Raw genomic sequence first — 25,170 nt, forward strand, 5'->3', positions numbered from 1 at the left:
AACAAATTATAAACCCAAAAATGAACTTCTTGTCACAGCTCAGTCACGAAATATTCTAGCAGAGCTGGTTCTGTCAGAATCCTACTAGAACGGTGGAACAATCCTGCTAGAATGCTGTAAGAATATCCAGCTCTGTAAGAACCCTTCAAGAATCCTGCTAGAACGTCGTGACTGGGAGTGTCCTGAAGCAAACCATGATCCAGCTCGAGCTGTCACAGTCCTGCGAAATATGTTGGCTGACACATCGTGCGGTCAAGGAGCTATTACACTACCGCAAACAAACAAACAAACTCGCACGTTTTCGTGTTTGACAGTTTGCCAAACTCGCAAACTTGTTTGTGGCAAACTCGCAAACAAGGCCAAATGTATGCAGGCTGACGTTTGTATAAACAAATCCAGGCAAACAAACAAAGCTGGCAAACTGTCAAACAGTGCGAGTTTGTTTGTTTGTTTGTTTGTGGTAGTGTAATAGCTTCTTCAGTCAAAAAACTTGCGAGAAGTCGATTGACATAACAATTTTGAATGCAGCAATCTCTGAAAATTATTTTCAACATTTCAATCACCCGCCACTGTTCAATTGTCTGTGGCGGGACGATTTTCGATTCTCACACGGGCACACAAACACAAACACACACATACAAACCCGTGCGCGACGAGCAGAGCAGCAGAAGAAGAAGCATTTCAGCACAACAAAAGTTGGCGAATTTTGGCTACAAAACGGTACAACGTGGGGACAATTTGCGTAAATTCGGCCACCGGAAGTGCCCAGGCAGCGATTGGAAGCGAACGCCAAGGTAAGCGCACGGTTCCGGACCGGAGCTGGCCGTGGCCAGCTTTTTTGGAGGACTTTTTTCCCATGACGTTTTTTTCTCTCCCTTCTTTCCTTGTCTCTCTCTTGCTGGTCGCACGCACGCACGGGATTGTGTGGTGGTTGTCCCGTCTCGCTCGGTTCCACAACAAACCTCGGAGCAGCAGCAGCAGAAGGCGATCGAATTTTAGGCAGTAGGCGACGGGAAGTTCTGCAGTGAAAATGTGCCGAGCGATTGCGGGTTTGCGACGGAACGATTACTGAAAAAACAAAAACAAACCCCGCGGCAGCAGCGGAAGAACCGCGCGCACACGGCAGATCGGAACGGGATTAGTTGGGTTGGGTTTGGGGGGAAGGTGTTACAACAGAGAGGCATCATGGCCAGTCGCAAGCGAACGGTACGCGTGTTTAGCCTGCTGGTGATGATTTTGCAGCTGGAAGTGCAGGTGCGGTCACAGCAGCAGCCGCAGCAGGACCATCCGACGAGCGGCGGGGAGCAGCTGAACTTTGGCGTTGGTGGAGGCGCACAGGATATGTTTACCAGCGCGACGCAGGATCTCATGGACGAGATGTTCCAGCGGGGTGAGGGAGTGATTCAGCGGGGAGCGGGAGTGGAAAAGACCAGTCCCGAGTTGGTGGGGAATTTACTTTTTCAACCGAGCTTGCTGGACTTTGTCGAGCGCTCGATAGGCGATCCGCACAACCAGGTGGTCATCCTGATCAACCGACACAAGAGCCGCTCGGTGGTGCTCGGGTCCATTTCCGGCAGCACGCCGGACTTTTACAGTTCGTACTTCAAAGAGATTGTCATTCCGCCGGAGGGCAACACCAGCTTCAACGTGGTGTTTCTGCCCCGCCAGCTGGGAGCGACGGCCGGTTCGATCGAGATCCACACCTCGTTTGGGCTGCTGCAGTACCAGGTCAAGGGCGAAGGCGTCGAGTGTCCGTACCGGTTGAGGCCGCTGGTGGGGCTGCAGGCCCCGTTGAACGCAACGCTCACGCCGGAGATTAGCCTGTACAATCCACACGACACCGCGCTCCAGATTGTGGAGATCTACAGCAGTGGAGGCAACTTTCAGCTGGAACTGCCCAGTGGAGCGCAGGAAGGACCGCAAGCCCTATGGGAGATACCGCCACATACGACGCGGAGTGTTATCCGGGTACGGTTCCATGGAAAAACCGCCGGCAACCACACGGCTTACGTAAGAATCAAGATATCCGGGGGCAGCGAGGAACCCACGCTGGTGGACAAAATGCTCGTCGTTCCGATCGAGATTGAAATCTTCAAACATACGGGCCTCTACTCGAGGACACCTTTCCTGGACCTGGGCATCGGTGGGATGAAGGAGAACGTCACGAAGCTCAGCATCAACCTGACCAACTCGGGCGACACGCAGTTTTCAATTCGGAGGTGGGGCGCTCACCTGAGCGATATGGAGCTTATCAAGGCCACCAAGGTGCAGGTTTCCCATCCCGCCCAGTTCCGACACGTGCTGAACATCGAGATCGACTGGACGAAGGTGGTTTCGGACCGGAAGAACATCAGCGGCGAATTTTTCGTCGGATACGAGGAACATGAAGGATTGTGGGACGAGTCCTCCTACCACTACCATCGTATTCCGTTCTACGGACAAGTTCTCAAAGGCAAGCTAAACTACGACGCCGATGTGCTCAGGTTTCTCACGTCCGGCGAGGCCAGCGAGCAGAACCTGCAGACGCCGCGGTTGCTGGTTATCCGGAACAAATTTCACGTGCCATTATCAATCTCCAACATAAGCGTACCTGAGAACTGCTCGCGCAACTTTCGCGTCGAAGGATTCCGCCCGAAAATCATCCAACCGGACCAGGAGGAAACGCTACTCCGCATGTCGCGGCTTCTAACGGACAACCTGAACCGTTCGATCGCCACCTACATCCGCCTGATGACGAACGTGACCGAGTACGATCTACCCGTGTACAGCTACACCGGCAAGCTCAAACGCATCCTCCCGTTCTCCACTACCACCTTCCGACCGCCCTCGGACTACGAAGCGCTCGACCTGGACGAGCGCGAGCTCAACTTTGGCATCCTGCCCATCGCGACGATCGGCGAAACCCTGGTCGCGTTCTTCAACGAAAACCCCGTGGAAATAGCGATCCGCCACTGGAAGGGCGCAATCACGTCGGAAAACTCCGGCTCCGCAACCATTACGGTTATCCTGCGCGGCTGCGGTCCACACAGCGGCGAAAATCTCATCTTTTGCCACACCATTCAGCCCAAGCACTGGATCGTGTTCCAGGTGAGCGTGCAGTCCAGCTCGATCGACAACTACCGGGGCCGGTTCAGCATCAGCACCGACTACGAGGAGATCGTAACGCCCATCAGCTTCACCACGGCCGTCGGCAAGCTGGAGCTGAACCGAGAGTTGCTGCACTTTGATAGCTGCTTTCCGGTGAGTACCTTATCACTACGCGTAACTTGTTTGTTTGTGGTCAAATGGTTTGAATTGATTGTGGGTTGCGATAGGATTGGCTTCAGGGTGAGGCGAACTTTTCACATACTACAAGGGTCGTGACGAATTGGGGGGCTCGCTGGTTTGATTGGGGAAGCAATTAAACCTTTTTGTTGATACAACAAAATCTTATCAGTGAATTGAACCGCAAAATCGTGTGAGCGGAAGAAATCTTTGTTTTGATTTTCTTGAGTCATAAGCTATTTAAGACATATCTACAATTTAAATACTTTGCAAACAAACAAATCAAAAACACTTTAAACAAATTGATTACAAACAATATAAACAATACCTAATTAGTTCTATCCAATAAAAGTAAAACATTGTTTACTTCATTTGCTTATTGAATTAGATAATTGCTGACCATAATTAACGACCATCATCACTTAAAAAACCAACTCTTCCACGTGAGAACCATTTCAAAGCTCTCTCTCTCTCATTTCCTGTCCATCACTACTAGAACAATCATTGGGCAAAGCAAAAAAAAAGTCAGTTTAGTTTGTTGGTACACGTATCCTGCCCCCTGTCCAACACGCGTCGTCGACCTTGACCTGGAAGCCACGTCACATCGTGCAAGCAGCGGTCGGTCGGTCGGTCGTCAACATTCCCGGCTGGGAAAATTAACACCCGGACATATTTGCCCAACCCCCAATAACCCCCCTCTAAAAATTCGTCAGAATGGGATGCGAGTACGCGTGGATGTTTTATCACGTTTTTACTGGGAAGTTGAAACAAATAGATCGATATCAACAAACACTTTTGTCGTGCTAATGCGGAAGAATTGTTACTAGGGATTAATGAACTTCTCACTTGATGTTAATTTCAGGAGAAAAGGGGTTTGTTTAATGGTGTTTCTCACGACAGTAAAATACACAAAAAAAATAGTAAAATACAGTAAAATACACAGTAAAAATATTTTCAGACATAGGCTCTTTGGTCCTGAGACCTTGAAAACAGCATTTTATGTTTTCATACAACCTTTTCAAATGTTAAGCTTGATTTTTGAAACTTCTTACTATTTTTCCCAAATATTCAAACTAATCACCTTTCTTTTGCGTCTAGGACAGCTAAAATAGGATAAAATGGCGCGGAGATATGATTTTTTTTAAAAAGTGGTTTTTGCGAAAATCGCCGAAAATTGCCATTTTTCGAACCCTAATGGCCAAACAAAAAAATACGGGTCTAATTATATCGGCCAAGGATCTTTTTTTTTGAATCATGCTGTTTTCGTGGGGAATTTCTGTATTTACACATTTGTCTGAAGATACAAATTAGCTGAAAAATTATATAAATTCTAGATCTTCAATCTTTTGGGGTGTTAGAGAGGTCTTCTGATTACCCACCAACGATGGGCCGGACAATAGATCCGGACAACATTTTCATCCAAATATCTGACACTTAAGTTAACACTTAAGTGCTAATAACTTTTGATTGGGTTGTCAGATCTTCAATCTTTTGGGTGCGTTGAAAGGGATTCGTTCAAAAATTACATCCTTGAGAAGGGGGGGGGGGGGTTCCAGGGTTTGTGACAGCCCATGTTAAAGGTATAGGAAAAGTGCGTGACAGGGGGAGGGGAGGTCTGAAATCCCGAAAATCTCTGGACGTAATATTTGAACAAACCCAAGGGTCTTTTGTTTACCTATGGATGGGTCGTATGATAGATCCGGACAACGTTTCCATCAAAATATTTGGATTCCGGCCTCAAAAAAGTGTATAAATGACACTTAAATAATTATAACTTTTGATAGGGTTGTCAGATCTTCAATGTTTTTGACTCGTTTGAAAGGTTTTTTAAATACCTTTCTAAAAATGTATAACATGACGGGGTTTCTTACAAAAACCACCACCCACTTACGGTTTTATGTTGAAATCGTTTTTTAGCATAATTTTTATTTTCATAATATTAACTAGGGTCTTGTGGGGCCCCAAGACGGATCGGTTCAGAAAGTCCGGAGATAATCGAGTGCATTTTTTTCAGTGCACGGGCTTACAGAAACGTTCAGACATTTGCTCAGAATTAATAACTATAAAACTGAAAAAGTAAACAACTAAAAACTTTAACAATAAACAACTAAAAAACTAAAAAAATGAATGAATAAACAAAAATCTAAAATAGAAAAACTATAACCTATAAGCAAAAACACAAAAACTTGAACGAAACTCTGAAAAAAAAACTATTAAATTTTAAACTGAAACAATAACAAACTATACGAATAATCATGAAATTTAAATCATTAAACTAAAAAAAAAACTGAAAGCGGAAAAAATACACAATTAACAAAAAACGAAAAATAATAACTTTTATAAACTTAAAAACTAACTTAGTCCACCTACGTGGTTGGAGTTTTCCTTACTGTTTACCAAATATGGGCCACACGAAAGATTCCGAAATGATTTTCATCTAGATTTTAAGTTTTTTGTTTTTTTTTTGTGCGCAGAAAACAAGGAACTAAAACGAAGTTGACTTTATAGCTGTCGGCCACCATTGCTAGTACCAACCACTAGTGTCTTCCTTTTTATCTACAAGGACTTCGCCGCCCTGGGCTCCTAAGTGTATGAAAGTATGGCACGGAGCGACGGCGCCGAATACCCATATTTACACAAAGAACCAACCAAGGAATCAACTAAGTTCAATTAAGATTTATTTTCAAAAAGTATTGGCATAGTTGCCATATCTACGATCTTTTGGACTCATTTGGAAGGGCTTTCGATTACCTAACAAACGATAGGTCAGATGATGGATCCGGACTCAGTTTTCGTACAGATAAGAGAGATCCGGCTTGAGAAAGGGTTGCCAGATCTTTCATCTTTTGGACTTGTTTGGATGGTCTTTTGATTTCCTAGCCAGGTCGGAAGATGGATCTAGACATAGTTTTCGTACAGATAAGTGAGATCTGGCTTCAGAAAAATACATAAATATCACTTAAGTTACTATAACTTGAGACAGGGTTGCCAGATCTTTGATCCTTTGGACTGGTTCGAAAGGTCTTTTGATTACCTATCCAACTATAACATTTTGATGTTTGATACGATTTATGGTCATTTATCTAACATCCGGATATTTGCAAAAACACATTTTTATACATAACTTTTGAACTACTTATCGAAACTTAAATTTTGTTGGAACTCGATCTATGGGACCGGTCAGCCCAAAATCGGTTCAGCCAGTGCTGAGAAAACTGAGTGAGAATTTTGGTAACACACAGACAGACAGACATTTGTTCAGTTTTCGATTCTGAGTCGATAGGTATACGTGAAGGTGGGTCTATGAGCTATATGTAAAAAGTTCATTTTTAGAGCAGGATTATAGCCTTACCTCTGTGAGGAAGGCAAAACAATTTATAATAAAGACTTAAATCAAAGTCAAAATTTGGCTTTATTTAGGATGATGATGATAATGCATCTTGCATTTTTCACGGCTATCATGGCTTGTTATAACATTGCAGATCACTTATTCTCAATTCAATTGGTGTTTATTAGAATTTAGCAGTTCTGCTCCAGGATGTTACATTTGCAATTCAGAGATTTGGAGAACCTTTCAACTGAGATCAATTCATAAGCCTTTACAGGGAGGGTACATGTTTCTAAGTTTAGATTTTGCTAGCTGCGTGCTCTTTTAGGGAAAATAAATTTTGAGAAAAAACCCTAGATCTATGTTTGGCTTAAAACTAATATCACAGTTGTTGACGGAGGAGTGCTTCGATGAGCGGATTCGTTGACATCCCACAGGAAGTCCTGAAGGTTCTCGTTGCCTTTTCGATGCTTGCGTCGATGGTGTCGACGCCGGCCTGCTCGTGTAGATCGTCGGTCGGGTACCACGGGTCCAGGTTGTGCACCATCTTGAGCAGCTTGTTCTGCTTCACCTGGAGTCGCTTACGGTGTGATTTGGCGCAGTTGCCCCAGACCGCAGCAGCGTAGGTCAGCATTGGACGGATGATACACTTGACCACGAGCGACTTGTTCTTGATGCTCAGCTTCGACCGCCGATTAAGCATGGAGTAGAGCGCCTTGGTGGAACGATCCACCTTCTCGATGATGTTGTTCACGTGCTTGTCGTACTTCAGCTTCTTGTCATGAACCACTCCCAGGTACGTGACATCATCGTCCCACGTTGCAGGCTGGCCGTTGACGCTGATCGATCTGCGGACTGGGTTTTCCCAGCATTCAGCTTGATGCGCCACTTCCGCTGAAACTCCTCGAGGTTGTTCTGTGCCGCTTGTAGGTGGGTGACGACGATCTTCGGGTCCTTATCCGATGCCAAGTAAGCAGTGTCATCCGCAAAGAATGCGTACGACACTCCATCGATCATCGGCACGTCGGAGGTGAGGATGTTGTAGAGAGTCGGGCTCAGCACTGATCCTTGGGGCACGCCGAAGGGGATGTTGTGGACGGAGGAACGCTCGCCATTCACCGTCACCGTAAACGATCGATTTGTCAGGAACGACTCGACGATCTTGACCAGGAACGGCTGGAGGTTCGAGCGGAAGAGCTTGTAGACCACGGCGCCCTGCCACACGGAGTCGTAGGCCTTTTCGACGTCGAGAAGGATCATGCCGGTCGACTTCCCCACAAGAAAACCGCGCTTCACTATCTCCGAGATACGGGCGAGTTGGTGCACCGTTGAGTGCCCTGGCTTGAAGCCGAACTGCTCGTGTGGGATGAGTTGCTCCGTCTCCAGGTGACGGTTTATCCGGGCGAAGATCACCCGTTCCAGGAGTTTGCTCAGGCTGCTCAAAAGGCTGATCGGGCGGTAATTACCTGGGTTGGTTATGTTATGTCCTTGTTCGCCTTTGGGATGGCGATCACGTTCGCGTGCTTCCAGCCGGTCGGAAAGTAGCCCAAGGCCAGGCAAGCGTTGAAGATTTTGGTCAGGACGACCAACCCTTTTCTTGGCAGCTGCTTGAGGCACGTATTCTGGATTCCGTCTTGCCCAGGAGACTTCCGGTTTTTGAGTGTGCGGATGATCGCCTTGACCTCTTTCGGCTTAACAAGGGCGGCCGGAGTCACGGGAGGAGTTGTCGCTCGGATGTGGTCAAGCGCGTTCTCCACAGCGGCCGATGTTTCGGAATCACCTGGTTGCTGGTTGTTGTGTGCAGCGGCGAACGCACTCGCGAGCGCTTCGGCTTTCGCTGAAGGGCTCACTACGAGGTCTCCGTTGACGTTCAGCGGGGGGCTGTACTTGACCGTGTTCCGGAGGTTGCGGGTAAGCTTCTAGAACTTGTTGCTGCCGTTGTCCAGCGTCCTTAGCAAGGAGCCGAAGTTTTTGTAGCGGTGTTCGGCGCTTTTGGTGCTGATGACGTTGTTCAGGTGGGTCACCACCGCTCCGATGAGCGGGTCCCGTCTTCGGATGAACTGTCTACGCCGCACGTTCCTCAGCCGGATTAGCAGCCTCAGCTCGTCGGGAATGTCCTTCTTCTGAGGTAGGATCCTACGCGAAGGGACAGCGGCTTCCTCAGCAGCTTTGAGGATGGCGGTGAACTTGTCGATGGCGTCGTCGATTTTCTCCGAGCGATCTAGAGATCACTTATCTAATCATCATTTGATAGGTTATTGTAAGATTTTTACAAGTCTAACTGAAACATCCTTATTACGAAATAAACTTTGAAAAATATTTGCAACGGCCAAGCTAGAAAAACAAAAAAAAAGTGGATTCTAACAATATTTCTTCTTTTCCCAACTTTCAGGGCAAGCTCTGCACGCTCAACCTGACGGCGCACTCGACGTTCCTGTCGAAAATCCACGTGGAAGGCATCAAGACGGACGTGGACGGGATCGAGTTCACGGTGGAGGCCCGCCATCCGGTGATCCACCCGAACACGATCACCAACATTGGCCGGCTGGTGTTCGACCCGAAGGTGATCTGCAAGACGGACTGCTACAGCAGCTTCGACCTGCTGTCGAAACCGTTCGGCGTCAAGTGGATGGCCACGCTGGACAACTACGAGGAGTACCGGAAGCTGGACAGCGAGAAGCTGCTGCACCAGCTGCGGCTGTACTCGGAGATGCGGCGCTCGTGGCAGAGCATCCGGTTCCAGCTGACGACGGATCCGATCCGGAAGTTTGAGTTCAACGCGACGGTCGATTTGGTGTGGCCGAAGCTGCTAACGGAGAACATTCACTTTCCGACGCTGCAGATTGAGCAGGAGGCTGTCAAGTTGATTACGATCAACAATCCGTCGGATCAGATATTGTTCGTGCACCTGGTGCTGCACGACGTCAACGTTCACGGGAGTGACGTGAGCCAGCTCCCGCCGGAGATTCTGTCCAAGTGTGCGAATTGCAGCCTGAGTGAGGAGAACGTGTTTTCGTTTTTTCTCTTCGATTACGACGACATTTACGTGAATTACGTGAAGCCAAAGTCGTTTCTGAAGATTGCGGTCAAGTTTACGTCCCGGGTGCCGGGCACGTACTCGACGATTTTCTACATGCGCAACAACCTGACGCTGATCGACGCCGTGTGGATTCAGGCTAAGGCCGTGGTGCCGCAGTTTAAGTTTGGCAACCGGAAGCCGGGCTCGGCGACGGCGTTGCAGTTCGAGATTACGGATAAACACTTGAAAATGTGCACGGGGATGCCCGCAGAAGCGGACTCGAGTACGTCTACGGATGACGCGCAGTCTGCGCTTTCGATTCAGACGAAGCGCTCATTTACGGCGCGGAACTACGGAGAGGTTCCCATTGCCATTTCCGGCATTCGAGTGGAGGACATCCTGTGCGAAGGGTATGGCTTCAAGGTGCTGGACTGTGCACCGTTCGAGTTGCAGCCGAACGCGAGCAAAAAGATCGAAATAGCGTTCTCACCGGATTTCACCCTGGCCAGGGTGACGCGGACGCTCAACTTCGACACAAATATTAACTTTCCGGTAAATTTTACCCTTCTTGGGACCGTTCCGGCGCAAGGATTGGAGTCTTGCAGCTTGAGTTTACCGCGGCCGTGGTTCGAATCGATACTGAAGATCGTGCTGGTGAGCGTGCTGTCGATTACTTTGCTGGGAACTCTGCTGGCTGCCTTCTTGGACGCGAACAAAGTGATCAAAGATCACATACTTAACCTATCGCGTGATCGGGGCCCGGTTCAACCTCCGCTCGATCTACGGCAGATTGCCCTTCAGAGTCCGGTGGCGACGGCGGACGATGTTCCGGAGAAAGCTTCTACCTCCGGTCCCGGCAGTGGCAACACCAGAAACAATCAGGGCAGTGGCTCCAAGAAGAAATCTGGTGGCAAATCCAACGCCAAAATGTCCAACGGAAACGCCGGCGCGTTCAACAGAACGTGGAACGATTTCACGTCCAAGATCAAAGGGGGTTTCAGCTCAAAGCAATCGCCACCACCACCGACCGAGTCGACAGTGAACAAATCAACGGCGGCCGCATCCCCCGAACCCACAGACAAACGGTCCCAAAAGAACCGGCGATCAAGTACTCCTCCCAAGGAGGAACCCCCAGCCGTAACAGTCTCGAACAGCAGCAACTCTAGCGCCAAAGAACGGAACAAAGCATCGTCGTCCTCGTCGCCGCTAATCGAAGAAGATTCCAGCTCGACCACGACCGAATGCTCGGAAAGCTCCTCCTCAGCCATGTCCTCGTCGTCGTCGTCGTCAGCATCATCAGCAAGAAAAGTGGCCATCGTACTAAAACCGCCCAAGCCTGCTCCTCCGGTGGCAGCGGCGGTGGCCACCCCTACCAGTGACTTAAAGTTTGAATCAAATTCAACGTCCGGTCATGCGAACAGCAGCAACCAAAACCATTGCATCAGCAACAATCATCATTATCAGCAACAGCCGAAGGTCAGTCAGCAGACCTCGTCATCATCATCGTCCGCAGCCGCTACGGCGGCAAAAGCAAACGTCAAAAAGACCAAAAGCCTCCCGGTTAGTTACGAATCGGCCGGCTTGCTGTCCCTCGGGACTTCAATCGGCCCCATCGCCAACCATCATCATGACTTTCAGCACAGCACTCCGTCGCCGCCCTCGGTGAAGCACGGCGGTGGTTCGTCGTCGTCCTCATCGTCGACCTCGTCGTCTACGGGTTCGTCGTCGGCCAAGGAACCGTCGTCGTCGAGCGTCGTGACGTCTGCGGCCGATGATCGACGGCTGCGCAACAGTAGCAAGAACAACGGAAACGAGAAGGCAGCGCGGGAAGGTGGAGGCGGGAAGGGCGCTGCTGGCGGTAAAAGTGCGGAAAAGGTGGCACGGGAGCACACGGGCAAGGAGAATGGAAACGCGTACGGCGGCGGAGATCACGGTGGCAAGGTAAGGAGTTTTGGGTTGAAGCTAGGTGGCCACTTGAGTCGTTTTAATTACCTGCTCTTGTTATTATGAAAATGCTAAAAATTTTGGTAAAGTTGCCAGTATGTCAATTTTTTAACTGTTTCAATTGGGGAACTATAATTATGATTCTAAAGCTATTTTTTTCATTTTTATTTTTCTCGTGTTCAGGAGGTCTTTTGTTTAAGTGTATGTTTTGTTTTGTTGTGGCGAATGTCTACACTTCATACAAAAGTTTAGAGAGCTAAGCACTAAATAGTAACAAAAATGATTTTTTGCGGGCACTCAAGGCTTGTTCCGGTGGGCGAACTGAGCCTAAATATAAGCTTGATTGGACGTAACAGAACCTGGCGCTCCGCCTTTGAACTATTTTAATCCTGTACTGCTCAAATTTTCTTTCGATTTTTATTATTTTTCCCGTGTTTAGGAGGTCATTATGAGCAACTTTTGTTCTACAAAAACTTTACTTCTCTTGTTTTGTGTTTTTCTTGTTCTATTTTTAGTATTTTCAATTTCAATTTAATTGGTGTTTATTAGAATTTAACAGTTGTGCTCCAGGATGTTACATTTGCAATTCAGAGATTTGGAGAATGTTAGTAAAAAAACACAGCCAAAGTTGACCCCTAAAAAATTACATTTTTAAAAACATTGGCAAAGACACATAAAACAAGTAGTGGCAAATGGGCAGTATTCATGATTGCTGAGAGTCGCAGGACTCTCGCCCTTTGCTATTAGTAAGTATCCAGCAAAGCAAAGGGTATAGCATGCATTTGATACTGTCAACTCCCATTCGGCTGTGTTCTCGTCGCTGTCATGTTGTAAACTGGAGCCGAGGGAGGTCCTGTTGTGAATTCTAGTTGGAGGTGGTCCGAAGATCATTGAAGAAGGTAGAATTCGCCATCACCCAAGACACGAAGGCACGAAGGATAGACCATGTCTTGGGGGGTGAAAGGATGATAGGATTTAGTGATAATACCACAATTTTAATATTTGTCTTTCTCTCTTATTTCAGACAAAATGTCTGGTCCGAATCCAAGGTGTTGCAGAAATCTTCCACTATACAGAAGGGGTCTTCCTTCTATCATTTCCTGTATTTTGAAAAAAGGTGGTGCCCCGAATGTGGACATATAGCTTATCACATTTACTCCATACGGTGTGAACGTGACATGCTGTATGTTTGCTCTTGGTGCATTGGTTATTTTCAAAAACAAGCTAGATTTTTCCTATTCTGTTAAGATAAAATTTAGTAAAATCTATACATCTATTTATTTTGCTATTGCTATAACTTGTCCCTTAACCCATAAACTTTAACTACTCAATTATTCTAACTTGGAATCGCAATACATTATTGTAGAAATGTAACTGCTGAAAATAATTTGGTAAGAAATTTGGGCATAACTGTTAATATGATTAAAGGTACGTTCAAACTGTTTTATTATATATGTTAGCTATTCAAGTTTGTTTGTCTTGTCCCATATTTCACAACTTCAGTTGTTTTCTAGTAAGCTTCTCGTTACAAGTTGGTAGTTCTGAAGGTTTCTTTATTCTTTCTTTCTGTGTTAGTCTGTTATTCAATGTTCGATTTTATTTTACATTGTACTTATCCCATTTTTTCTCTCTTTTTTTTCTCTCTTTTTCTCTTTCATGTACCTTGCGAGCATACGATGACCGAAAAAGTCATTGTATCAGCCAACACACGTGTATTTTTCACAAAGCCGCGAAACAGAACAAGTATTTTTATAAGTGCGTGAATAACAATCGGTCGTAGAAGCTCAAAAAATGTGAGAACAATATCGCGTCGTGGTTAAGTGATAATAAGGCGAAGAAAGTAGACGACGATTCCGCATGAAGGATATAGTGGAAATTCTGCGTTAATTGTACAATGGATGAAGGTTTGAAGTTGACACTACCAAAAGGGAATGGTAAGATGCAATAGTAATATTGCTAGGTTTGATAGTGTCAAAAGGTAAGATCAAGAAATAAGGATTATATGAACCTATATTGTCATAACTATTGTATTCACTGAAAATTCTATCCACTTTCTACCCCCAATGTGTCCTGCACTGGGGGTGCCTGGGGTAACTTCGAGTTGACCTGGGCCGCCCGAGGAATTATGTCGTAGGTGGTTCGTGTACTTCTCACTCACCTCTCCTCGCGGCAAGGTTTTCCGTAGGTCTACACTCGAACATGCAACATGGGACAGCATGAATCTTCAGCTGAAGCCGGACGAATGTATTCCGAAATTACAGAATTACAGAAAAACATTGGCAAAGACACATAAAACAAGTCAAACTTCCAACCCTAAAATTTTCTAAATTTTTAAGAGTTCTTCTTTCCAATGCTTTTTAAAAATCAAAAATTGGTTCATGATAAATGATTTTTAAGCCCGTTAAGAGGCGAGGTTGTGTTGTAGAGGGTTAAATAGAGATAATGGCCCGTAGAAACAATTTTTTTTTTCAAAAATTGCGATTGTGTAAGCACTAGGCGTTATCCGTTATGCAAAAAGTTTCTCGGATCGATTTGAACATGCAAAGGAAATAAAAAATTGAAACATTCAAAATGCATAAATCCCAAATTTAAAAAAAAATTACAACAAAGAAATTTACAAATTTATTATTTTTTTGTATTTTGTTAAAATTAAAAAAAAAAACAATTACAGTCCAGACTTCATTTTCCGAAGCCTGTATTATCCAAAGTTTCGATTATCCGAAGCGACTTCGAATAATCGAATCATGAACAAAAAAAAAAGTTTTTTCGTATTTTTGTATTTTCTTACTTTTTTTAATCCTGTGCCCCATTTGGGTCAAATTTAAATGATTGTTTGCCTTAAAAATGATTAAATGCATTAGTTTACCATGTTGGATTTTTTTTTTGCACTTAACAGTGGTTTAAGAATCATACTTAAACTGAAGATATAATTTTCGTGATTCGATTTTCCGAGGTTTCGATTATGACATTGACATTTTTCTGAGGCCTTCGGATAATCGAGTCGGGACTGTAGTCAAAAATATCAATACTCAATCATTTTAAAATTCCAAATTACGTAAATTCTAAAATAAAATAAAAACTTAACTAAAAATTCAAGAATTCCTAGATTCAATTTTTTTTTAATTTAAAAATACAAAAAATGGAATATTCAGAATATTCAAATTAGCATTTGGAAGACGCTCCACCACCGGAAGGCTCCACAACGCTGGAAAATTCAGAAAATTCAATTACATACAAATTCAAACATTCAAAAATAAAAATAAAAAATAAGAAAATTCAATTATTCAAATAATCAAATAAGAGTTAAAAATTCAAACAATCTAAGACTTTCCACTGCATTTTTTTTAAATTGAAGATTAAAAATTCACAAATTCAAATATTCAAAAACTCCTAAACTTAAAAATTCTTTAATTTTTAATTCTTAAACTCTTTCGTGTAAAAATTGCGTCCATGGGGAGGGGAAGGGGAGTCTTGTGTTTTTACAGCTCATGATAAATGTATCGAGAAATTAAAAGTGAGAGTGTGTGCAACATGGAGTTAAACTTTCTGTGAAGATTATCATGGCAATTTGAAAATTTTAACACCATGTTGTACGCACACACTCTCACTTTTAATTCCTCGATAGAAGAAATGCGTGACAGGGGGAAGGGACGGGGGATTTCGATTTTCGAGTTCGAGTTAAAGTTTGGCGAGAATTTTGGATAATAGAACACGATTTGCACTTTTTAATTTTATTGTCATTTTGTTTTTCTTTTATTTAAATTTTTTTTAAATTCCTGAAATTTAAAATTAAAAATTTTTGGAATTTTTTTGACAGTATTATAAATTAATCATAACTTCATTCTAGCAAAAAAAAAAAAAACAAATGCACATTTTTCAAATGTTTGTAATTTTCAGTCGCATTCAAATAATTGATTTGCGATGTTTTTTTTTTACTTTTTTGAATTTGAAATGTTCAAATTTCAAAATAATAAAAAACAAAGAAATCTACAATTTTTTTAAATGATACAACTAAAAAATTCAAAATGTTTACAAATTCAAAATTTTCCGAAACAAATATGGGTTCAGAAGTTTTGATTTTTTCTTCTTTTTAAATTTAAGGAATTTAAGAAATTTTGAAACTTTCAAAAATTTCAAAATACTAAAATCTCAGAAAAAAATATTTTTTTTTAAATTTAGAATTTTTGAAAACAAGCTTCTAAGCTTTTAACATACATCGAGATTTCTCGATCGTAAGTAATAATTTGTCGATGGTAGATTGAGATATTACGATCGAATGATCTCAATGTTATCGACATATTACGATCATAATATTTCGACCGAGAAATCTCGATCGTGAGTCGACAAATTTCGTTTTCCCAATGCCCGTCTGATTGTGATACCGTGCTCTCGCTCATACACATCCGAACTGCATTCAGATGATTGCTGTCACCCACCACACTTACCCGCACAAGCAAGAACGAGATAAGAAAAGAGAGAAAGTGAAAGAGCATGTATCATCGGGTCGCTCGGCTGTTGAGTGTTGAGCTCGGCATTCTTTCGTGTTAACTTCGTGTGTATCAACGGACGGTCGCATCCAAATAACGACAACTTCAATGCCTGAAAAACCGTCATTTTTGAAAAAAAATCTTTCTACGGGTTAAGTCTATTTTAAATTCAAGGGCTGAGCGCCAGGCCTTCTTACGTCAAATCCAGCTCATATTTGGGATTTAGGATCAGTCTCTTAAACCTCACAAAAAGTCATTTTTGTTACATCCTGATATGCACACAGTTCCGAATCGTAGGAGAAAGAAGCGCATGGTATCACAAACTTACCAACAAATTCCAAAATCTACATGACATGATCATAATTTTAGGAATACGAAATCCTGTGGTCACCCTGCTTGTGTCTTAGAAATTTAAGAACATCTCTAACATCGATCTCATTCCAGCACGAATCGCAGTCCAAAAAGTTTGGCAAGACGCCAGGTCGCGAGCGCAAGTCCAACAACCAAGGCAAGAAGGGCTCCGGCGGCGGCAAAACGCTCCACAAAGCGCAGGCACTGCAGTTTTCCGCCTCGGGCTCGCTCACCGGTGGTGGAACTGGCGGAAAGACGGGTGGCGCCCCAAACAGTGCCACCGCCAATTACTTCCTCTCGGGGAGTAACATTCCCTCGAGCAGTCAGCTGCCGGCACCTCCGAACGTGTGGGGCGAGAACCGGGCTCGGTTCAGCGATGTCGTGGCCCAGGCTGCACTGGATAGCAGCGGCGGAAGTGGCAAATCGGTGGGGAACTCTACTAGCGGATCTGTGTCGTCGAGTGGTGGCACCGGGTCTAGCGTTTCAAAGATGCTGAACTTCGATTTGAACACGCCGCTGGACCGCTTTGGATCGGGCCCGTTGATGGTGGGCGTTCCGTCGGTGGCCACATCGTCAGCCGGGTCTGGAAGTGCGTCTGGAAGTGCTCAGCAGAACGAGGTTAACAAGGTCGTGGCCAGTTTGTTCAGCAAGGCTCGCGAGGAGAGTGGCTACATTGGTGCCGAGAAGGAGCAGCAACCGGTGGCGTCCAGTTCCGAGCTGGGTCCGATTGGAACCACGAAGAAGTCTCCGTCAGTGACGCCAAAGTTTTGGGAACCTTTCGCCGGAAGCGTCATTCAAAGGCCCAGCCAGTTGGGACTGCCGCCGCCAACGTCGCAGATGAACGACCAGCAGCTAATCAACACGGACAGTTATTTCTCGCAGCCGTTTGGAGACTATGGGTCAGGTGAGCACGCGTACCGTGGAGCACAGCAGAACCGATCGCTGATGGACCTGCAGTCGTCGTCGTCGTCCTCGTCGCAAGTCAACTCCTTTGGAGGGTTGAACAGTCACGGAATGAACGCGGCGCCGGTCGATCCGATGGCCGACTTGAACCAAATGGTCCTCGAGCAGCGCGACTGGGACGCCAAGATGTTCTGGCAGGCTATGCAGAAGAACGAAGAACAAAACCAACATCAGAACAACCTGATCGATTGGTCCTCACTCTGGACTTCTCCACCCGTTTTCCCCCATCAACAACAGCAGCAGCAGCATCTTCACCATCAACAACAACAGCAACAGCAACAACAGCACATGAACTCTCGCTTGGCAAACAACTGGCTCGGCGGTCAACGCGCCACCCAGATGCCGCTGCGTGCCCCGCCCGGATTCTCTCCGGTCAAGCCAACGCCGCCGATGCATCCGCAAATGTCGCAGATCGCCCAACATCAGCAGCAGCAGCAGCAGCAGCTGGTACAGAACCAGCATTCGCATCTGCAGCAGCAGCAACAACAACAGGCGATGGAGCAACAGCAGCAGCAGCACCAGGATAACGGCACAGGCGCGGGACCGGCCACCTACGACCCGTTCCGAATCTCGATCTGGGCGCCGGCCGGCAGCAACGACGTCTGGAACGAGAAAAAGTAAATTGGCGCGCCCTGAGTTTTCATTCTTTTCTTCTTCTTTTTATCTACATTTTTACCTCTTTGAACTAGTTTTACCCGAAACCGTAGATACTCAAACGATGGTTTTCATTTGAAGTAGGATTTATATTTTGTCAGAGTTTTTTTTTTGCGCTGTGATTAAACCCACTAGCAATCGTTTTCTTTTCTTATTTTGTCACTAATCTTTATTTTTTTCTTCGTTCATTTTGAATTGTTTCTAACCCACGCGTCTGTTGATTGGTACAAGTTTCTACCACACGAAAGTAATACAAAATAAACACATTCACAAGGAAGAACACACCCGCACACAGCTGGCAGGAACGATTTGTTAGATTCTGTTCTAGTGTGAATTATATCTACAAGCAGTTTCTTACTTTAGACGCGCCGCGAAGGTAACAGAAAGTGGAACCGTGTAGAATTCTCGTAGAGAGAGGCAAATAAACAGAGAAAAGTGTGCGCAAAACAAGAAGGCTTGAGTATTGTTTTTCAGTAGTGCAAAAATTTAAAAACCACAATTTGATTGGAAACTACAAAAAAGAGAGTACAGAATAACACAAAAACCAAAACACGCAGAGCACACAAACAAACACACACTGACAACATTTGCAAATTATTCAATATTTAAAATAACTTAAACGCGACGAATGAGGAGGGGAAAGCGAGATTGAAGAGATGCTAATATTAATAATTTATCGTATGTACACAAAACTGCAACCAAGCACGCGAATGCGACAATTGGACATAAGGAATTGTTTTGTTCACGCGATTCTATCTAAAATTTCGTGAAAATAACGATTCGTTGTGCCACAGTTGCGCGAGAGTGCAAGGTGTTTGCACCCCCCAAAATGATGATGGACGACGAAAGACGATGATGATGATGATGATGACAACCACACGCTAACGGACAAATGATGCTGATGATGATGATTGGATACTCGATCAAAAAAAGTAAATACAACAAAACAATTGAAAGAATAAACAAAAGTAAAGAAAACTTTAAGATATTTAAGCATTGGATCCGAAATACCCATATAATTTGAAAGCATGCTTTATTCCATCTTGCAATTAAAATAAAAAACTAAGATTGCTGAAATTTATTATTAAAAACAATGATTTAAAAAAATAATTTATTTTTATTGAAAAGATAAAAAAAACATCGCGGATTTTTTTCATTTAAACATTGAAATGTTTCCATGACATTGTCAAATAAGAGCCATATAGAGGGATAGTTTCATGACTAAATTTTTACATGCCATTTCGGAGAAAAGTTTGGCGGGGATCAACACGTCTTTGCAAAATTTCAGCCTGAGAATTTTCTTTAAATTTGTGCGATAAAATGTTTCAAAAAAGTTTTCAGTTTAACGAAACTGCTAAGTTCTAATTGGGTGACAATGAGAAAAAAAAAAATCACAAAATTTAAGCTTTCAGAGGCTGTAATTTCTCTCTTTGTAATTTTATCAGATCTTTCATAAATTACAAGTCAAAATTTTAAAAGTTTAAAAAATCTGAAATATAGAAATTCGAAAACACATATCTACGAAAAAAAAACCGAAATTCTAACATTCAAAAACTGTAATTTTTCAAAAATTTAAAAAACTTAAAATTCCAGAATTAAAAATGTGGAGTTCAGAAATTTCAAAATTAAAGAATTTTGAACTTACAAAAAACAATAAAATTTAGAAATTTAAAAATTTAACATTTCTCGATTAAATTTTCAAAAGGCCCTATCTGCATAGGAAACCCATGAGGGATAGGTTGTTTTGAAAATTTAATCTAGATTTTAGCATTTAAGAATTTAAGAAATTAAGAAAACTTTTAAACATTTGTACCAGCCTTATTTTATAATTTGCTAACTTCCAAATTTCCTGTTTTCTCAATTTCTTAATTTCCTTATTTCCTAATTTCATAATTTTTCTTATTTCCTAATTACCAAATTTCCTAATTTCATAACATCCTAACTTCTTAACTTCCTAATTTATTGATTTCATAATTTCCGTATTTCCTAATAACCAAATTTCCTTATTACCACATTTCCTAATTTCCTAATTTTCTTAATTTCTCGATTTCCCAGCATCCAAATTTTCCAATTTCCTTATTTCCTAATTTCTTTATTTCATTATTACATAATTTCCTAATTTCTTAATTGCCTAATTTCCTAATTTCCTAAATACCAAATTTCCTAGATTCCTAATTACCTAATTTCTTAATTCCCTTATTTCCTAACTTCCTAATTTCTAAATTTTCAAACTTTCTAATTTCTTAATTTCCTTATTAGCAAATTTCCTAATTTCCTTACATCCATATTTCCTAATTTCCTAACTTCCTAATTTCTTTATTTCCTTATTTCCTAATTACCAAATTGCCTAATTTTATAACACCTTAGTTTCCTAATTTCTTAATTTCCTAATTTCCTTATTTCCTAATAACCAAAATGTCAGCCGTGAACTCGTAATCTCCGACGCTCTGACTTCTAGATTGCAGTGCCCAGCCATTCTTCGAGGACTAGACATTATGGCCCCGCTTCGAACGCTTCGTAACACTCCGTTCTTGCGTGTTCCTGTTCGCCGGACGAACTATGCTATGCATAGCGCGTTGACGGGACTACACAGAGCGTTCAATTTTGTAGCTTCTTTGTTCGATTTTAATCTGTCCCGCGACGTCATCAAAAATAAGTTTTTATTGTTTTTTAGGCGATAATTTGTGTACATGTACTTAGTTTTAAGCACACCATTTGGGCATGTGGTGCCTGTTGGTGTTAAACAAATAAACAAAATAAACCAAATTTCCTTATTACCAAATTTCCTAACTTCCTTATTTTCTGATTTCCTAATTTCCTAATTTTCAAATTTCCTAAATTTCTCAATTTCCTAACATCCAAATTTCCTACATTCTTTATTTCCTAATTTCTTTATTTCATTAACATAATTTCATGATTTCCTAATTTCTTAATTCCCAAATTTCCTAATTTCCTAAATACCAAATTTTCTTATTTCCTAGCTTCCTAATTTCCTAATTTCCTTATTTCCTAATTTCCAAAAACACAATTTCTTAATTTCCTAGCTTCCTAATTTCCAAATTTTCTATTTTCCTAATTTCTTAATTTCCTATTTACCAAGTTTCCTAATTTCCTTACATCCATATTTCTTAATTTTCTAACTTCCTAATTTCGTAATATCCTTATTTCCTATTTTTTTAATTTCCTAATTTTCTAATTTCCTAATTATTATCCGCGCACCACCAACCCGAAGTGCGCATCTCTTCTGTTGCGTGAAAAATCTGTTGCGCCGTACAAAAATGGAGTAGTTTGTCGTAAGCGTGTACATCAGCCTGTGGCGCAACAGGCTTTGACAGGTTGCGCTCGTATTTTGATTTTTGTCTGCCTTCACAATACCAAATTTCCTAACTTCCTAATTTCCCAATTTTCTGATTTCCTTATTTCCTAATATCCTAATTTTCTAATTTCCTAAATTTCTCAATTTTCTAACATCCAAATATCCTAATTTCCTTATTTCCTAATTTGTTTATTTCATTATTTCATTATTACATAATTTCATAATATCATAATTTCCTAATTTCCTAATTTCTTAATTTCCTAATTACCAATTTCCTAATTTTCTAATTTCTTAGCTTCCTAATTTCTAAATTTCGTAATTACCAAATTTTCTAATTTCCTAACATCCTAATTTTTTTCCTAATTTTAGTTTGTCTAGTTTTAGAATTTATAAATTTCTAATTTTCTGATTTTTTTAAGAAATTTTAAATTTTGATTTCTCAATTTTGTTTATAATTAATAATTGTTGTGTAAAGTTTTTGAATAAACATTTTTAATCTATTTAATTTTAACTTTTGAATAGAATTAATAGGGGAGGCCGCGATCCTTCCGATCTGCATACCGTGCTCGACCATCAAAAATAAAGCAACGAATTTTTTTTCCGTGATTCGATTATCCGAAGGGAAATTTTTCCGAGGCCTTCGGATAGTCGAGTCTGGACTGTATGTGTTTTTCAGTACACTCAACCCCCGGTGGTTGGTCACTTTTTCGTTTGACACTGTTTTAGCACTGACGAACTGACATCAGTGGTCAGTGGTTTTAGTTTGTACCCCGTTGGTTGGTCAAAGTCAAATTAAAAAGTGACGAACTGTCACTTTTTACACGGGACTCACACTTACTATCAAACCAAACGTTTGGTAGTAGGTGTGAGCTCTGTGTAAAGAGGGTGTCTGTGGTACCGTATTATCACGGAACAGATTATCATGGCCACACCGGCCTGCAGGGAACATCCGCTCTCGGTTCGCACACTCACACTACCTAACACACAACTTCCCACTCTGACATCTATCAGTCAACTGACAGATCTTCATGTGTCAGGAACCATCTATCCAAGGTTGGCATAACAAGGTGTGCATAACTAAAGGTCAGCACCACATCTCGTTTTCTCTATAGACGGTAGACTACCGATTACTGAAAACCTTGGACGCTTCTTGGGAACTGTTATGTGCACTTTAAATCTAGATCTTTTTACCAAGTCTTATCTAGTCTGGACCGAAACTCTCGTTTACGATAATGTTCGTTTTCAACATACGTTTTCATCATGCAAATAATAGAATGTCACACGTTCCACTTGAGAGCCTGATTAGCTCTTATTCAAAGCAAACTGTTTACTTCTGCAGTGCATATACCAACAGCAAATTTCATATCAGATTTTATTTCCAAATCCGAACTATAGACTGACTAAGTAGACTGACGGAATATTCTGTCACTATCCATCATTGACATAGGGTCAGTTCAATTCCCATCTTAAACCACCCTCATCTTTAGCAACTTACTCCGCCTCACACCCTTTTTATTTTTGTTTTAATTATTGGATTCCTTTTCAAAAGGTCCCATCTGCGTATAAACCTTTTACACATAATTTGTTTAAAAAATTCTAGAATACATCATCCTCGAACGGTTACACTTATTGGTTTTTTTTTTTATCTAGCATAATACTTTTATATTGTCACCACGTGAGGCCTAATCGCTATTTCCACATAAATATTTATTAACTGAATCGGACATTATAGTCGTGCTCATCCTTTCCTTTTGTCTTCTACCTTTATAGCTATTCTTTAGCCTTGCATGTCCACCGGTTCAAATTGAGCGAATGAGCGGTTTTTTTCTAAAAGTATATGCCTGCATTAACTTACTGTTTTCTTTGATTCATGTCTCAATTTCTCTTCTCACTTCGGAAAAGTGCTGTATTCTCACAGCACCGCTAGGAGACTCTTATGGGTCAACCTTATAAAACCTTTCCACCTTACTGTTTGAACTCATTTGCGACTCCTCACGACAAACGCAGGTCTAATCATATGTTGATTTGATGTTTGATTTTATTCAGATTCTGTCAAACTAGGGTAAAATCACAATTTCAAACAATAAGATCCTAAAGGCTTAAGTTACTTCAGCAGCTGTTCTGATCATTCTTTTTTCTCATGCAAATATCGAAAAATTCAAAATCGACTGTGATTCCATAAATCAACTGTGGCCCCATAGAGCGAGCCATCAATCCAGGGCTTGCGAAATTTCGACTTTTTTTTGTGATAGCTGACAGAACACTTCAATCGTCTTCACCACGACAACCTGATTTTTACATTCTTCCTTCGTTCGTTTCACACACAAAGGAATGAGTGCTACGCAAAGTCACTCACACATTCATTGACTTCCCTCCAGAAGAAAAATCGCTTAGAGAGCGGTCGTTTGACATTCTACCGAAATTCCGATCATCTCTCCAATGATAGTAATCATATGACTCCTGTCACCACGCAGCATACATTAGGAAGAGAGAGACAAAAACGAGAGAAAGAGCACTTTGTCTCGTTCGGACGGCTGCTTGAGCTTGAGGCATTTTTCGTTCGTTTCGTCTTCGTGTTTACGTTCACTGACCGTCGCCAAGCAACGACGGTCAAGATAGGCGTTGTGTGTCAGCAATCAAATATCGTTTTGAGAAATGATCGCTGACAGAAAGTTCTATCGAATATCGAGCTGATAGATCCCTTTTCAAGCATTGATCAAGATATTATCGTTCAAGAAAGTCACTACCTTGAAATCCGTTTCCCTTCTTTGCTCCATTTTAAATCCAATACTCAAATCTAACTTACTTCTTATTGTCTTTGTATTCGATTGTCAAGACGCTAAAAGTGCAACATATGGAGCTAAACTTTCTGTACAGTCGCTTTCGAGAAATTAAAAGTGCAACATGGAGAAGCTTTCCATGAAAGCTGAGAAAGTTTCATTCCATGTTACCGGCTCACATCTCTCTTTTTAATTTCTCGATAAAGTTACCATGACAGCTGCGAATGTTTTAATCTATGTCACCGGCTCACATCTCTATTCTCAATTTCTCATTTTCTCATTTTACTTTCAATTTTTTTTATATACTTTTGCTACACTACTATCCTTACTATCCTGGCCGACCTTAGAAATTTATCCTTCACCTTCACTTTCCCTTTTTTTTACTGTCCATATATGCTCATTCAGATCATCTAATATTTTTAATATCTGTACTTTGACTCATCGCTCACTTTCTTTCAGAATATTGCTCTGATTTGTAGCAGTAGTTTCTTTATTTTCCAATCATTTTGTAATCTGATGTAGTTATGGGAAGTTATTTTTTGTGTATCTCCTTTATATTTCTTCTAATTAAAATCAAATCAACTTGTTCGCTCTACAGTATTACTTTGGCGTTCTCTATTGCGAGATTTCTACTCAAAGCTAGTTGTCCGAAGGCTTGAAACAGTAAGTCAATCTCTTTATATCTCTTTATACACCTAAGCTCCCATCTACCCCGGGATTTGAACTGACGACTTTTGGATTGTGGGTCCAACTGCCGCCTAGTGAATCTACCGAGGCAGTTTTTTTTTAGGGAGACGACTTCTACAATTGAACTGAGCTAACGACCTAACCGCTGGGTAACCTCAAAGTCTAGTCAGGCAAAATTTATCCAGCTCGAAGTTCTTTACAAATGGTCTTTTCTGGATCCTGGAGCTTCTTTGATTGTTGTGCTCTTCTTGGTCCTTTTTGACTCAAGGAGGAGTGACTTTTAATTCTCATACTCTTTTCCCAATTTCGGGCTCGAATCTTCAGCAATCAGTCACTTACTCTACCTTTATAAATTTCTGGTTCGTAACCTTGGGTGA

The 25,170-nt window shown here is 42.1% G+C and overlaps 1 protein-coding gene across 3 annotated transcripts; it reads left to right on the forward strand.

Moving 5' to 3' along the window:
* The first annotated feature begins 621 nt into the window (after positions 1–621).
* On the forward strand, positions 622–18,989 carry LOC120416078 (transmembrane protein 131 homolog). 3 transcript variants are annotated; one of them, XM_039577750.2, is made up of 5 exons: positions 622–794; positions 973–3,240; positions 8,985–11,171; positions 11,250–11,552; positions 16,487–18,989. In XM_039577750.2, exons 2-5 carry the CDS (start codon positions 1,186–1,188, stop codon positions 17,975–17,977), a joined length of 6,036 nt encoding a protein of 2,011 aa, XP_039433684.1. In that variant the 5' UTR covers positions 622–794; positions 973–1,185; the 3' UTR covers positions 17,978–18,989. The 3 variants fall into 3 exon arrangements, with proteins under 3 accessions (XP_039433684.1, XP_039433681.1, XP_039433682.1); XM_039577747.2 differs by having other exon boundaries at positions 8,985–11,552; XM_039577748.2 differs by having other exon boundaries at positions 976–3,240; positions 8,985–11,552.
* The last annotated feature ends 6,181 nt before the right edge of the window (positions 18,990–25,170 follow it).

Source organism: Culex pipiens, chromosome 2 (assembly GCF_016801865.2).
Source record: "Culex pipiens pallens isolate TS chromosome 2, TS_CPP_V2, whole genome shotgun sequence".
NCBI classification, from domain to species: domain Eukaryota; kingdom Metazoa; phylum Arthropoda; class Insecta; order Diptera; family Culicidae; genus Culex; species Culex pipiens.